Here is a 15,618-nt window from a genome sequence, read left to right on the forward strand (position 1 = left end):
AGTAGCTGTTTCTCAATGACACAGAGGTGAGAGGAGCGCTGTGTGTTTGTTTGTGCCATGCGTCTCTCAGCGTGGTTCTGGCAGAGATAGACTTTTAATAACTACGCCCACGCTGCTGGGCATGTGTGCCGGCCAGATGGTTCCTGTGCCATGATCTCTGAAGCACCGCTGGCTTAGATATGAGCAGATACAAAACCATTCACAAAAAATGGAAAAAGAGAGGACACGGGGAGAATGAGAGGGACCTGCTAAAGATCATAGCCACACAGTTAATGGCCAGTGAGTGGGAGCTCATAAAAAGATACAAGAAAAAATCTATTAATCTATTAAAAAAATGACAGGATTTCTGCAGACTTGAAAACAGTTTAAGTTGTCTTCTACTGAACTGACTATTATGTTAAATATAACTGCATTTTCTCTACTGCATACAGTATTTACACTTTTCATTCACATTTATTTTAAAGAAAAACATATAACAGACAAATAAAAGTGTTTAAAGGGGTGGTTCACTGTTTCTTTTTTTGTCTGGGCTTGATTTGAGTGTATGAGGTGCAGTCTAACGTGTTAATGCTTAATTTTGTAAAAAAAAAAAAAAAAAAAAAAAGAAAATTCCACATGATTTACTGTCCCTTCTCTGAGAAACACACTGATCGTTTGCTTCTTTTGTGAAGCCCCTCCCTCCGATATAGGCGATGGGCTCTGATTGGTTAGTGTAACGCAGTTCATAAGTGGGGAAGAGAAGGCAAGAACCGGCGAACATTTAAATCAAATTTTAATAACAAAATAAACACAAAGATACACTGTTATTTGTAAATGCTACTGCCTATGCTAGCTTTAAATATACGGTTTTCTCCTGATTAAAGCTTTAATACAGCATGGCAACTGCACACTCATCCATGTTAAATGCTTCTCATAGCTATGTGAAAAAAAGTGCATAATGGGAACAGTTCATTGATGGAGCTGAGCTTTCACCCTTAAGCATAAATAAATTGGTGAAAAAAAAACCTTTACAATAAAACTTCCATTCCCATTAGGTTCACAGAGAAAGTTATTACCCCCCCCCCACACACACAAATAAGTCTGAACATTATGTGCAAGGCTATAAAAAGCATATTCCACTGTCAACCTCCTTTTAACATAGACCGGACCGCAAGTGCACTTTATTAACTGTCATACTCATTATTGGCTACTACTGTTATCATGTGACAGGCTGTGCGCTTAACTGGATGTCACAGCAAGAGAAATGCTAATATTCAAGCATTTAGGCCATGGTTTAAGCTAGATTTTCCCATGGTTTGTGTCGGATAGGTATCGGACATAGGTATCGGATCATATTTTTCTCTCCTCTCCGATCTGATCTAGCATTCTGGGCCAGTATTTGCACGATACCGATGTCGTGGATCGGATCTGGACATCCCTAATCCATAGCAAACAAGGAACAGGATAAAAAGAAGGAAAAAAAGGAAACATTAAATGCCACATCCCCATCTCAACAGACTTCCCCTTAGTTTCATCCAGAAAGTTATTGATCTGTTCAACAGAATAAGAAACACCAAATATACCAACATCTACATCAAGACGTGAATCGTCATCTCTTAATACTCTCAGCTTTTAACTCTTTTTCTACTTCATCATTTAAACTTTTCTTAACTTCTTGCATCTCATCATCTTTGTGATTCAAAGCAACAGTAACAATACAGCCATTAGACACTCCTTCTTCTCAATATTATCAGCAGCATAAACATTCACTTCGATTTGGTCACCATCATCACTATCTTCTTTCATTTGCGCTTCCTCTCTACGTTGCTTAGCAGCCTTGTTTCCAACATATTCGTCTAACTATTCTCACCCGAAAATTCTGATGTCCCTGCAACTTCTTCTGATCGTGGTTTATGAGGACAGGAAATTCTCTTGTGACCAATATCACCACACTTGTAACAACGCAAATTATCAGTCCTCGCATAAACCACGTAAGAGCTCTCTCCACACATCACTCGAAATTAAACATCCAGTGTTTTAGTAGGAGATGACAAAAACGTGAAAACTTGTCATCTGAAAGACAAGACATGTTTAAGTTTGGTGGATTTACAACCCAAAGGAATCATTTTCACAGCACTTGCCATATTTCCAAAACATGTTAATTCTCGTACGATCACATCATCTTTAACAAACATAGGCACACTGGAAATTGTCACTTTTGTAGCTGGAGCATGCAGCAGTGTAATGGACTGAAAACTTTCTTTCACCCAAACCCCGTTTTTAATGAATCGACTAACCAGTTGTTCATTTTTTAGGAAAATAACAAGTGCTTTATTCATGTGAAATGCAGAAACAATATTATCGTGCCCTATCGGTCCCTCCAGGATTTCACTTTTTTTTTGATTTTTGCGATCAAAATGACTGATTTTGTGGTGGTAATTTCCATAAATTTGTGAGAAAATTTGCTTTTTTTTTTATTATATCACATTTACCAAATTGACTGAAGTCAAGCCACAGGATTGAAAACCGCTACTTTAAAACATTGATTTTTTTAACTTGTGAATCCATTACAATCATTAGAAGACAGAATCGTGATTTATATATATAAATAGATTTTTATGTGCACCTCTAGTTTTCTCTGCCTCTTCTCTAAAGTAGCACAGCATGGCCTCACCAACCTATGCAGCCTTTTCTCAGTGGTGGGGTTTATCTGGTTTTGTGAAATCATGAGCCCAGGAAGTACCTTGTAGTCCCTACCAGCCGTTTTTGTAGGCATTGAACTTCCAGAATTTTGAAAGACAATATGTACGTTTGCATTGAACTTTCAGCTTCGTAACTTTGAAGATATTGTTTATGCAAAAACAGCAACATTACACACTAATGTTTAAAAAGTGAAACTGCAATGAACCACCCATTTAACATATGTGACCTGTCACGGAAACCAGTGACACAAGTCGGCAGCACAACTTTCGAGTAAAATGAGAAAGAAGCGTTTTTTTTTGTTTTTGTTTTGTTTTTATTGGTGATTTCCGTTTTTTTTGCTGAATCTGTTAGTTGAGATCACAAAGAAGCCTCTCCGTGTTTGAGATAGCACTAATGGTATATTTAAAAGCATACATTTTGAGGTTGAAATCTGCTTGTTTACAGAGATTCCAGCACGCAGTAAAGGCTGGTTAAGCCGGCTTTGGTTTCTTTTGTTATTGCCCACGCCCTCCAAGGAATGGATTTCAATAAAATCCATGCAAAAGTTCAAATCAGATCATTTTAGAAAACAGTATAGGATGTACCGAATATTCTTCGGTTTAATGCAAAACAGAAATATGACGAATAGAATATCAGACCTCTGTCATATGGCTAAAAATAAATGCAAAAAAAAAAAGCTTTTTGCATAGTTGTGTTTGACACATGAAAACTGTAACAATGTATTTTACAAGGTAAAACTATGTAACCTTGCTCTCACTCGAAATGTGTCCCCACATTAAGTCCTTGAATAGAGAATCACAGTCCCGCCCACAGCTGGTGCCGGTGTTCTGTCGATTTGTCCTACGCTGTCAGATTTTCCTACCTCCCACCAAAACAGTGGGTAGTACAATTCCACAACGAAAAATGCTACTGTAAAGTTATGGTTTATTAACGTCTACACCTACCACAACCCTTACCATACCCTTACAGTACTGCAAATACAGTAATTATGTGTTATATTCGCGGTTGTAGCTAGAAGGGATACAGTTACAGGAAACCAACAATAAATATTATTTTCTACCAATTAGATTGTGTTTTTATTAAAGTCTACACCTACCCCAACCCTAAACCTACCCTTACAGTAATGCAGATACATTAAATATCGTTGTTTAGCATGAGACAAAGGACGCGATATTGATGTGCGCGTGCGCAGTAAACCCGGGTAGGAAAATCTGACAGGGTAGGATAAAATGTCAGGACACCGGAAGTAACAATTCAATGCAATTTCTGCATTGACATTTGGGGTATAAGCCATAAAAACGTAACCATACATGGTAGACTTAAAACCAGCTACGGCTGTACTCAGCGATAGTATGTGCTCATATAAGCGCAAAAGGATCATGGGGCACTAACCTTGTTTTGATATAAATGCCTTTTATTCGCGATGTCTTGGCTAAGTACTTCATTACCCACAATCGTGAACAATCCCACAATCCCACAGTGTTGCATCTGATTGGTGGAGTTCTTGTAACCGTCTGGTTAAACCCCGCGAAGACTGAAGATCATTAATAAAAATTAAAAAAAAAAAAACTGTGTTGCGTTTTTGTACGGTAGACTTATCAGTGCAATCATGATCTCCATGGCTGCCATGAGAAAATTCACTGGAGGAAAAAGATCGCGCGGACGGCCGTCATCCATGCCGTCATCAGATTTGGAAGTCGCTCAAAAGGCTCGTTCGCGGTTGTGGCTTCAGTCGAATTCAATGAGGTGCGGTGGTTTATGGGATGAGTAGTTCCTGCGCTCGAAATGAAAATATGTACACAGTCTTGTACCTTTTACTTTTTTGGGATTTTCTCTTAATTTTTTCACTCGAAATGATATGTTATATGCTTATGAGTTCAGCCGCAGCTGGTTATCCTCACACATGCTCTAAAACTCTTTAGATACGGATTTTTCCGAAAGTCAATGGGAAAAATGAATGGGAAATTTACTTCCGGCACCAGAGCTCTCTCGGGCTGTGGGCGGGACTGTGATGCTCTATTTGAGGGTATTGGACCTGGAAAGTCCTTGAAAGGTTCTTGAGTTTGAAGTTAACCAAGCTGTGGGAACGCTGTATTAACAACTATCCAAACTGTTTTAGGCCTAAAAGAGTCTTTGTAGGCCTATGTTACTCTTAAATGTCAGAGAAAAGTTTTTGGTCTTTACAGGGAGTATGGCTTATCTAAATGAGATGTAAATGAGTCATATTGTCCCAGCAAGTGAGAACAGGTGAGAACTGCACAATCTTTAGAGGCCATTTTCTCCCATTTGAGCTTATTTGAGTGCCTACCTTCAAATGGCCACAACTTCTCCAAATATTATCAGATTTCCATGTGTTACACATCATTGGAAAGGTTGGAGTCTACACCTTCAAAATCTGTGAATGACTCAAAATGCCCCAGAAACGACTTGTGTCCCTACTGGTCACATATATAGGAAAATCTTTCAGAAATCTAATTTGAAATGTATGTGCCAAGTTTTAGAAAAGCATTCTTGGAAATAAAGTTGGTTTTAATAATTTTTCACCATTTTCAAGAAACGTTTTAAAGAGTGAATTTGTCTAAAAAAAAATTTATTAAAAATTAAAAAATAAAAAGAAATGTGAACATTTTTTTTTACAATTTGAATCTTAATGATAATTTTCCAAAACATTTTTAAATATATTTAAGGTACAAATTAATTATTTTATTTTAATTGTTAATAATAATTTATAATGACATCAGGACAGTTGTACCACACATTTTTTACTTTACACAGGAATAAAAAATAAATAGATAATAATAATTCAGAGATCATAAACATTAATTAAATAAGATGTATATTTAAGCAATTTTTTGTAAGAATAAAATTTGTGTGTGTGTGTGTGTGTGTGTGTGTGTGTGTGTGTGTGTGAGAGAGAGAGTTTGTTTGTTTACCTTATCTGCACTGTCCTGGTTTCTCTTCTGTCTGCTGATGTGTTTCGGTACCGTCACCTCATATGAGGAGAGCCGAGACGTCTGCTGGTTTACTGAGTCTATGAACAGAGACAGTCCCGTCACAACATTGTCTATAAATCACCATCAATTCAAACACAATGTATTATACAAGCTATGCAGGAAAACAGTGAGACTTCAATGTCTTTCACTGGATTTACAGGCAACTTTCATTCATTTCTCCATCTCCTTCCCTCTATTATTCCTCTCACTGCAACAAAAATTGTTTTATAAATAACTGCTATTGTGATCATCACAGGTAATTAGATTGTTTGCAATTGACTGGTCAGCAATCAAGTGCCCAGTGTTTCCTGTAGGTGGAAATAGTGCTGAGCTAGCAAGGGTATCATGGAGATAGAGAAAGAGCTCAGGAAATTGAGGCATCCCACCCGCTCCTGAGTCATCAGACAACAAGTTAGATGAGACTTCCAGCACTGTTTTCCCGAAAAGGATGAAGTGCAGATAAGCCAGAACAATTAATAATGCTTCCTCTCTACTGAACAGTCACAAAAAATTATCAGATTTATCTCTATGTCCTTAAATAATTCACATCATTCTCAGCTCAAAACATGTCATCAAATACTTAATGCTAAACCTTAGATGCTAAAATATATGTGTTTAAGTAAGCAGTCATTTAAGATACACTTTTAACTCAATTTACTGGACTTAATGTAGCCAGTGTTGACAGAACTGTCACATGCTCCATCAGACCAGAGCTGCACTGTCGTACATGTTTGCTTGCAAACTTCCAGAAATAAATGTTGCAATTGTGAGAATAATATATTTATTTCTGTCATGAAGTTACATTATAATAGATGTATAATTGCCAGTTATTAACAACAGCAAATTAATACACAAACATTTAAATAAACTCAAAAACATAACATCTAACTTAAATGGCTTTATATGAGTCTAAAAATATACATCAATGAATTAACCGTAATATATTACTATATAATAAAACAAAAAAGTACTTGTTTTTTAATGGGTTAAATCAGGTAGAAATAGATTATGGTAACAATGGCAGGCTACCTTTTTTTTCAAGAAAATTAAAGATTTAACAAAAAAAAAGAGAAAGAAATATATTTTAAAAAATTGCTATGAATAATAATTTTATTTATTTATTATTTTACTATATTATCCTGCTGTACTAGGTATGTCTCACTGAAGACTTGTTTTGGTTATCCTTTACTATATGTGATCATTTGTTAACATTAGTTAACATGAACAAACAACGAAGAATACAGCATTTATTTCCCTTAGTTAAAGGGTACATAACATTCTTAAAATTCTTTAAAAAAATAGTTTAACTTTGGCCATGTTTAGCATGAGAATCCATCTCTTTCACACTGTGAGTGTGAACAACTCTAAATACATGAAACACCATTGTAGTCCCCCTTTAATGTGAATTTAATAATGTTTACACATGGTGAGCTAACATTTTTACATGAGCAAAGGTTAATAAATTCTGTAAAACTATATTGCTCATAGATAGTTTATGTTAACAAAAGCATTAACTAATGTTAACAAATTGTAAAGTTTTACCCTTATTTTCACATTGAGAGACAGTTTAAAAACTTTTGAGAGTTCAATCAACCAAGACAACGTCCTTGTCCTATTCAAATGATGGGTTTGGTTGAATGAGTTTAATTTTGTTTATGAGTGCAGTTAAATAAATCAATGAGATGTTCATCGACTGGATCTACAAGATCTACTTCCACAAACTACCTCTTACGTGTGGCAGAAATAACTTGCATGCATTTCATACAGATCTTAAAGTAAGAGCCTGTACGACTCAGGGGCGAGGAGACGCCCATAAATTCGGAATTAGCCCAAATACGCTATTATTGAACTGCTTAAGCTTCTTAAACCTTCACACAGCCAGGCAGAGATGAAGGTATGTGTAGACCAGACTTGATATTGTTTCCTATCAAAATAAAATCTCTCTGTAGGCAAGATGAGCACCACTGCAAAACCTGAAAGGCTCAAACAAACATTGGTTTGTCCTTCAAATGGGCAATGGTGCATAATGAAGTGAAACTTCATTGCAATATTGTAATATTATGTGCATGTCTTTTTGATTTCACTACAAGTCAAATAAATGTAAATGTAAACATATAAAGAGCATTAGGTCTACACCAAGCATTTTTAACGTTTATTCTTTGAAACTGAATAGCACTTATTTTTATGGAAAGAACTTGTGCCCTGTTTTTGTGCAGCGCACATGATTCGAAGCACAAGTTTGTTTAGTTGTATTTATGATATTGCTAATTGATTTGTTTGTTCCTATTTTATTACTGACTGTTTACTTGTCTTTAACACTTCAATATTTGAAATGTATATGAATTTAGTTGTTTTTGCTATGGTATTTATTTTAAAGCACAGGCAAAATTCCTCTTGCAGTGTTTTGTAGGCTGCTGAGTTTTACTCATGTTATTCAGCTGCAACCGAATGCTTTGTAAAAAGACAGAATACATGTTTGACATCTAAATGTTTGACTTTTTTTTTTTTGCAGTATGCTGTGTATATAATGTAAATAGTAAGTGAATGTTCTGCATGCATGAAATGCCCAGATTATCAGCTACATTTGCTGAAATTTGATGTATGCCTCTGCATGGGATACTGTTTCCCAGAATGCAACGCGCTCCATGTAATGTTTCATCTTCATACGTGTGAGTGAACCGGAGGCAGGGAATTATACATATAACACTTTTTTATACATAAATGTTGCTGTGATCTAAAAACAATATCGTAAATAGGACATAAATTGTACTTTAATCTCTACAGCACATTTCCGATCAAGTCAAATGACGTCACCTTTATCTCTTTAGTGCTTTATACAGTCAAGATTACAACAAAGATATTGAATACTAAAAAAATTGCAGAAATATAATAAGTAACATAAATTTTAAATAATATTTCAATTATGCAAACAGAATTCAGTTCTACTGGGTTATTAGGTCTAGGGAGGTTTCTGTCCCAATAAAATGGCATTCATTTATTAATATTTTTAAGTATGATAATTTAAACTCAATATGTTATTGCAAACTGTTTTATAACGTACTACAGTACTGAATTATAAATATCTACCTAACTACTGTTTGCACAAGTATTATTAGGTCTGTTAAATATGTAAAATTAATTAATTATGAAAATGAGTTCAAGTGGGCATTATAGCATTATTTACTTTATCATTAATTAACAAGCCTTTGTCATGTGGCAACACTTTAGGATACTACTCTGAAACATTTGTTGCTTATTGTATACGGTTTTAAACACTATTCTTTAAAAAAAATAGTTGGAAGTATACACAGATTGTACTGGGCACAGTAAGCAAATATTCCAGTTCAAACACCGCCATAAAGCGGGATTAAAAACCACAATGCAAGTATAATTAAAGTGCAAGTGAATGTAAAGTAAATGTAAAGTATATTTAAAGTGCTCATTAATGGTTCAGATCAAAGCGTCAACACTAATAAGTGTTGTGGACATTAGGAGACTCGCAGTGGTCTCGCGATTTCTCTCACCTTCACTGCAGTCGATGAGCGCGTGCAGCAGCAGAAACAAAAAGGCGCTTTTCGCGAGACGACAACAAACTGCATTAAACATGTCTGTGAAGTATCCGTGATGAACTGCCGTCCCGAAGTAACCTTAAATGTTGCCCTCTCTTCCTTATCCAGTCGTTGTCCTCCACGCAATGGCTATAAGCTCTCTCCACATAACGCTCCCGTGGAGAAAAAAATAGATTCGCTGTTTCAACTACCTGCTCATTTAGTTTCACTTTATCCTTCTGTAATAAGTTTGTTATGAAGTTCGTCGCAGCTCGCGGATCCTGATGTGTTGGTATAGCAGAAACTGGTGCTGTTTCGGTTCTCGTTTCCTAATCTTTGGATTATGTTATTCGCTCGGACTCGCGTCGCCAAAGAGCCCCGTCTGTAGAGGGCGAAACCGAGCATGCGTCAACACACGGGACGGGTTAACCCTTCATCTCGGCCTGCTGTAACAAAAACCCGCTGAACACGAATTCATATATGCATATAATTACTTTCAGCCGCAGGCAAAAGTAGGTTCGTTACTAAGGAAGGGAAAACAGAAAAACAGAAAAAAAACGTGTTATTGTTGCTTTTTTTTTAGTTAGGGATAGTCTAAAAACTACATACATTTATATCTTGTTCTGACCAAACTAAACTGCGACGTTTCCTCTTTTTAAAACAACTGTTGTTTATTTATAGTTGAGTTCGGGTAGTCTATTCTTTGTCACCAAAGAAAAAGACTCTAAAAAAACTCTAAAATATCAAGTTTCAAAACGAAACTACAAATACTATACTTTGACTCGGCTCCCTAAGTAAGTCACGCGTGTTATCGCGATAGTTCCAACAACTGATGCTTTGAGTCATATCTATGCTTTGCTTTCAGTATTCATCTTCTCTTTCATTACCGGCGGTTTAAGGTTAGTATACATGTAAATAAAAAGAATGGACCTGTATGAATTAGATTTTAATAACAATACTTAATTATCTCGGTTGACATTACTTGTTTCACGGTATGTTTATGCTGCTTCGCTAACTTTTAAGTGGCAAACGCCAGGTTACATTCATTTCTTCATAGATCATTATGAAACGATAGCGAGGTCAAGCAAATCCGCAATCACTGACGTGTTTTAAAAGCCTATCGTTACAGGTACATTATGGTCAGCCTTTTGTCAATGTTTTTCAGTGACACTGAACATAAAATAATGTTATGATGCCTAAAAATGCCGCCCCCGTTGGCAATCACTGTATCTGAAGCTGCCATAATTTGATAATCATACTCATTATTCTTTATGGTGTTATCAAGGCAACCCCAGGATGGACTCAAAGGCAGAGATTCTGGAGGAGACCTTAGAGACGCTTTTGAAGGGTGAGGGACTCGAGATGAGAGAGTTTGATTCAGTCCCTGAACAAGTGAAGCCTGTCATACTGAGGAAAAGTGTGTGTTACATTGTCAGCGGAGTTATCTTCAACTCAAAGGTGAAGATGTTGTCATTCTTGCATGTCTTTTAGAGTCTGTCCAGTGTGCATTCATTACAGACAGCCCACATTAATGAGCTATACAGTTTTACTTGGAGGAGCATGACCTTGCTCTATTTTCACTAGTTTGTTAACAAGGTACAAAATTAAAGGCAACAGAGTCAAAGTGGTTTTCGTGAAGTGGCCTTACACCTCACAAAATACTTCAATTTCAAATAACTCTCTTAATGGACATCTTCCTGGACATGATACAGATGTTGAAAGATCTGTCTTTGTATTTTTTCTATTTAAATTTTTGAAGTAACTTGTTTTGGTGGCTTTCACTTTCCTCACGTCTATCTCTCAATCACGACTGTACCTCATATTAAAAATCTAACCAACTGACACTGATCTTACAACGTTCTCCCAGTTGTAGGTGTTGAATACAAAACATCATCAACATATTCAGATACTTCATCTGTGATAAATATTTCTCTATGTTTCACTACCCATGATTAGTCAACTTGTCTAGACACAGAAGTTGAGCATGTGTGTTGGTTTGCGTCATACAGGATGAGGTGTTAATGGTTCAGGAGGCAAAGAGGGAGTGTTATGGCAGATGGTATCTCCCTGCGGGACGCATGGAGGAGCGTGAAAGTATTCTAGAGGCGCTACAGAGGGAGGTCAAGGAGGAGGCAGGAATAGACTGCCAGCCAATCACACTGCTGATGGTTCAAGAACAAGGGCCAAAGTGGGTTCGCTTCGTCATCCTTGCAGAGGAAAAAGGTTAGAAAGAGTGTCTGATTTTAACAAAACTTTATATATATATATTAGAAAAAAGATTTGAATATTAGTATTGTAATCTTACATTAAAATAAAGTTTATTATTATTATTTAATATTTTATAGTCCTATTGAATTGGTCAAAAACAATGGGAAAGTGGTATATGAAAACTTGAGTGGAAAGAGATTTTTATTTATTTGTTTTTAATATAAAACTTGGTTTATTTAAAGTAGGTTTTTAAAAAAAAAAAAAAAGAGTAATCCCAATTTTTTTCTCCAAATCATTCAGCCCTAAAAGGATTTTGCACTTTAAAAAAATAAAATTAAAAAAATATGTTTAAAGTAAAAAAAGCAAATTAAAGTAAATTAAGATAAAAAAACCTTTGCAAATGCAATCTCCAACAAAATCAATTTAATTATTCTAGAATGTCTAATTCTTTCCAGATAACTTTTTAAGTCATCTGCCATCTGGTGTAAAAAAAAAAAATTCATTTCGCAATATAAATTATAGAAAAATTTAATATTGCAGAATTATTTTTTCAAAATCAAACTGTGATTTGCTATGTGTTTCCCATCCTCTACTTTTAAAGGGGTCATGAACTGAGCAGGGTTAAACAGGCAGTGATGTAGAAGCAGATGTTGATGAGCTTCTGCAGAGGCAGGGTTTCATATCACAATGACCTCTTATATCAAGGGAATTTTAAGTTTATAAAAAGGCAACACTTTGTTTTTTTCTTTTGTGCAACCAGGAGGCTCTCTAAAGACAACAGCAGAAGCAGATTCTGAATCCCTTCAAGCTCAGTGGTGGGACCGCGAGTCGCCACTTCCTCTTCGAGCACCTGACGTACTGCCCCTCATTGAAGCTGGAATCAAATATCGCCGAAATCCCTCATTCCCTACATTAAAACCTGTTGACCTCCCATGTCACGTTATCTGCCAAAGACTTTTCGTCACATTCATCTCCAGCAACGGTAGCAATGAGCCCCGTCTGTGGCTGCTGCTGAGCAGCAATGATGCCACTCCTCATCCAAGTCTTCCTATAGCAGTATCAGTTGATACATACAACACAATCCCATGGGCTGCACACAGGCTGATTAAGGAGTGCATACCTTCGTCATCCATACATGTTCAAACATGTGGCATTCTTGGAGTGCAGCACAACGGGAGAATTCCAGGGAAAACAGACGGGATCTGCTTCAACATGCTTGTGCTGTTGGAAAATTTAGAGGATGGGGCTGAAATCAGCAGCCCACCACCATTGGAGGGTGATGCTTACAGATGGCATGACGTGACCAATCCGAGTCTGAAGGCAAAGATAATACAGAGAATTAAAGAAAAATCTGTTCTGCCTGTTCAGAGTCTATAGTGATGCTCTGTCACCCCAGCAGAGGATCAGGACATAACGAAGGCCAGAACTGAACCTGCATTTTCCACTAGAGCACCAAGGCTCAGTGTGTCTAAAGCTTGTTCAGTGGCCATACACACCTCTTTGGCGTCTGCACTTTGTTTCGGTATAATGTTACTAAGAATTAATTCTAATATACACTGATACACATCCACTATACAGTCACAATATAATCTATTTAAAAAAAACAAAAACAGTTCTGAATTTGTAACCCTTTGTGAAAACTTAAATTAAAACACATACTAATACTACATACTAAAACGTACTTTTAATTAAGTGTACAGCAGTGGGTTAATTATTCTTATTATATTTAAAGTTAATATATTCTAAATGTACTACTATTACAATTGCAACATTACAAATGTGAAATTATGACTACGTTTAAATAAATCAAGTATATTGTCAAGTAAAAAGTATATTGTCAAATACACTCAAAAAAAAAGTTACACAAAATCTTAAAAATATAATAATGTTTCATTAGAATGTAAATTACATGCAATGAAGTGTCCGAAAACATTGTTTAGTTTGCACAAGTATATTATTATAAAGTATATTATTTCTGTAATGGGTCCTCTTTTTAAAAGTATGCTGAAGTGTATTTCTTTTTCACAAAGGACTCTCATACTTAGGCAGGGACTATAGCTGTAGGTCAGCACAATCTGAATATAGCGCCGTCATAGCATTTCACCTCAGTCATCATCATATGAACAATTTAAAAGAATTATTGCTGTAAGGAAAAAGTCATGAAAAATGGGTTTATGGTTGATGATAATGTAGGTTTAGCAATATTTCTTAAGTCCATCTTTGTAGGGTATTGCAGCATCAAAGTATCTGTTTATTTTTATATTTGCACATTACAAAACTAGCTAGTACAGGAAATCACTTTTTCACTTTTCACATTATAGTACAGCTATTACAGTGTGGATGTATAGCAGTGGTTTTCAAGCTTTGGGTCACGAGAAAAATATGTACCAAAGTTCAAGACTCAGGGAAGAAGGAAAGAAACGTTACTGGTGTTGTGCTCAATGTTGAACAAATATTGTTTCCCCTAAACATACGACTTAACATACCAATAGGGAACAACACCGGCCCTATCCTACTTCACTATATATATATTGTGTTTTCCAATATGGGTTGCGTCACTTTTAAAGAGAACAAAAATAGGGTTGCTCTTAAAACTGTTTGAAAACCAATGATTTATAGTTACCTCTGTTAAAAGAGCTCTTTCTTCATCTCAGTTTGGGTCATATTTTATCAAATCAACTATATAATCTATTCTAAGTTATAACCTATTATTGATTATAAAATGCATCTATTATTTTGCATAATGTAGATTTTAAAATGTAGTTTTAATGTGCATGAGGTAAAGGATCTTCCAGGGTTTTCAGGGTTTGTTTGCCTGCTTAAAACGTGTTTAAAATTAAAATGTGAAAAAGTGATACATGTTCAAAGTATAGCCTATATATCTTACAATACTTTATAAAAACATGTCTAAACCACTATTTTGGGAAAAAAATAACTATTAAGATCTTTGCTTTATATGATATGTGACCATCCTGCTGTAAATTTTTTAATAAATATTATTGGAGGGAGTAATGTTGATGGGAGTTTTCATTACTAAGTAAATCAGTTTATTGAAAGAGTGTAATATTTTAAAGTGTCTGAAGCCCTTATACCATCACACCATTTCATTGACCAATAGCGCTTTAGCACCGCCCCGCGCATACATCATGTTAGCTTACATTAGCATGCTGTGTGCTATTTCATCAGATTTTACATGACGAAGGAAACGCTATCAAAGGTACAAAACACCTGCATCACTTAAGGTGCTAGGAGAGGACCATCCTGCTGCAGCACAAACATCTTCCATCAAAGACTCTTTAAAGAAGGCCTGAGAAGAAGCTTTTGCTCTAGTTGAATGATCACTCACCCCTAGAGGCAAAGTCAACCCACGCACCTCATAGGCCAAAGAGATAACCTCCACTGTCCAATGTGCCATCCTCTGTTTGGTGACAGCAGATCCTCTGCTCTTACCACCAAAAAAACAAAAACAACTGTTTAGATCCATGCGACTGTGCTGTGCGGTCAATGTAGATCATCAGGTCCCTCACCGGATAGAGACTACCTGATCCCACAATAGCAGGAGAGAAATCCTCTAAAACCACTTGCTGAGAGTGAAACACAGTTGAAGCGGCCTTAGGAACATAATCAGGCCTAGGTCACAGTAAGAATTTAACCAGCCCGGGGCAAAATCCATACACCAAGGGCTGATAGAAAGAGCCTGCACATCCACTACTTTCTTAAGGGAGGATAAAGTCACCAAAAGAACCAATATGAGGGTTAACAGTTACAATTGTCCCCAATGGCTCTGGAACGAGGGAAAAGCATTAAGATTGGTTTTGGGCCATTCGTGGGCCAGGACATCCACTACCAGAGGTGACGGGAGATGAGAAAAACCAGAGCAGGCAATGTGTAGTCATGCTCAAAGCAAACAAGTCCACTTCCTCTTGGCCAAACCTCTTCCATATGAGACTCACCACCTGGGAGTTTAGTCCCCAGCCTCGAAAGCAAGTCTGCTCCAGAGTTCAGACGACCTGGGACATGGACTGCTCTGATCAACAGGAAGTTGGTCTGAGCCCAATGAAGAATACGCCTCGCCACCCAACCTACACAAGGTTGCAGGTTGCCCCTTTCTCTAAAAGCAACAATAGAACGCCTCCACCCGAACTCCTTTCTGAAGGAAATTGGGTCTCATCTTTTGGCTGAGAGTG

The 15,618-nt window shown here is 36.5% G+C and overlaps 2 protein-coding genes across 3 annotated transcripts in view; one reads left to right on the forward strand and one right to left on the reverse strand.

Moving 5' to 3' along the window:
* The window catches only part of LOC113070691 (disintegrin and metalloproteinase domain-containing protein 9-like), a 33,730-nt gene extending 24,055 nt beyond the window's left edge, over positions 1–9,675 (reverse strand). The window contains exons 1-2 of one of the 2 annotated variants that reach the window (XM_026244083.1): positions 9,200–9,675; positions 5,616–5,713 (exon numbers count right to left, since the gene is read on the reverse strand). In XM_026244083.1, coding sequence (XP_026099868.1) covers positions 5,616–5,713; positions 9,200–9,281 — 180 coding nt within the window. In that variant the 5' untranslated portion in view covers positions 9,282–9,675. The remainder of the gene's footprint in view (positions 1–5,615; positions 5,714–9,199) is intronic. The other variant, XM_026244082.1, reaches the window with a different exon arrangement.
* Positions 9,676–9,929: 254 nt separating this feature from the next.
* Positions 9,930–14,325, forward strand: nudt18 (nudix (nucleoside diphosphate linked moiety X)-type motif 18). The gene is made up of 4 exons (XM_026244084.1): positions 9,930–10,122; positions 10,509–10,681; positions 11,233–11,446; positions 12,192–14,325. The coding sequence occupies exons 2-4, from the start codon at positions 10,520–10,522 to the stop codon at positions 12,806–12,808; spliced, it is 993 nt and encodes a 330-aa protein (XP_026099869.1). The 5' UTR covers positions 9,930–10,122; positions 10,509–10,519; the 3' UTR covers positions 12,809–14,325.
* Positions 14,326–15,618: the final 1,293 nt, after the last annotated feature.

Source organism: Carassius auratus, unplaced genomic scaffold (genome assembly GCF_003368295.1).
Source record: "Carassius auratus strain Wakin unplaced genomic scaffold, ASM336829v1 scaf_tig00005214, whole genome shotgun sequence".
Lineage (NCBI taxonomy): Eukaryota > Metazoa > Chordata > Actinopteri > Cypriniformes > Cyprinidae > Carassius > Carassius auratus.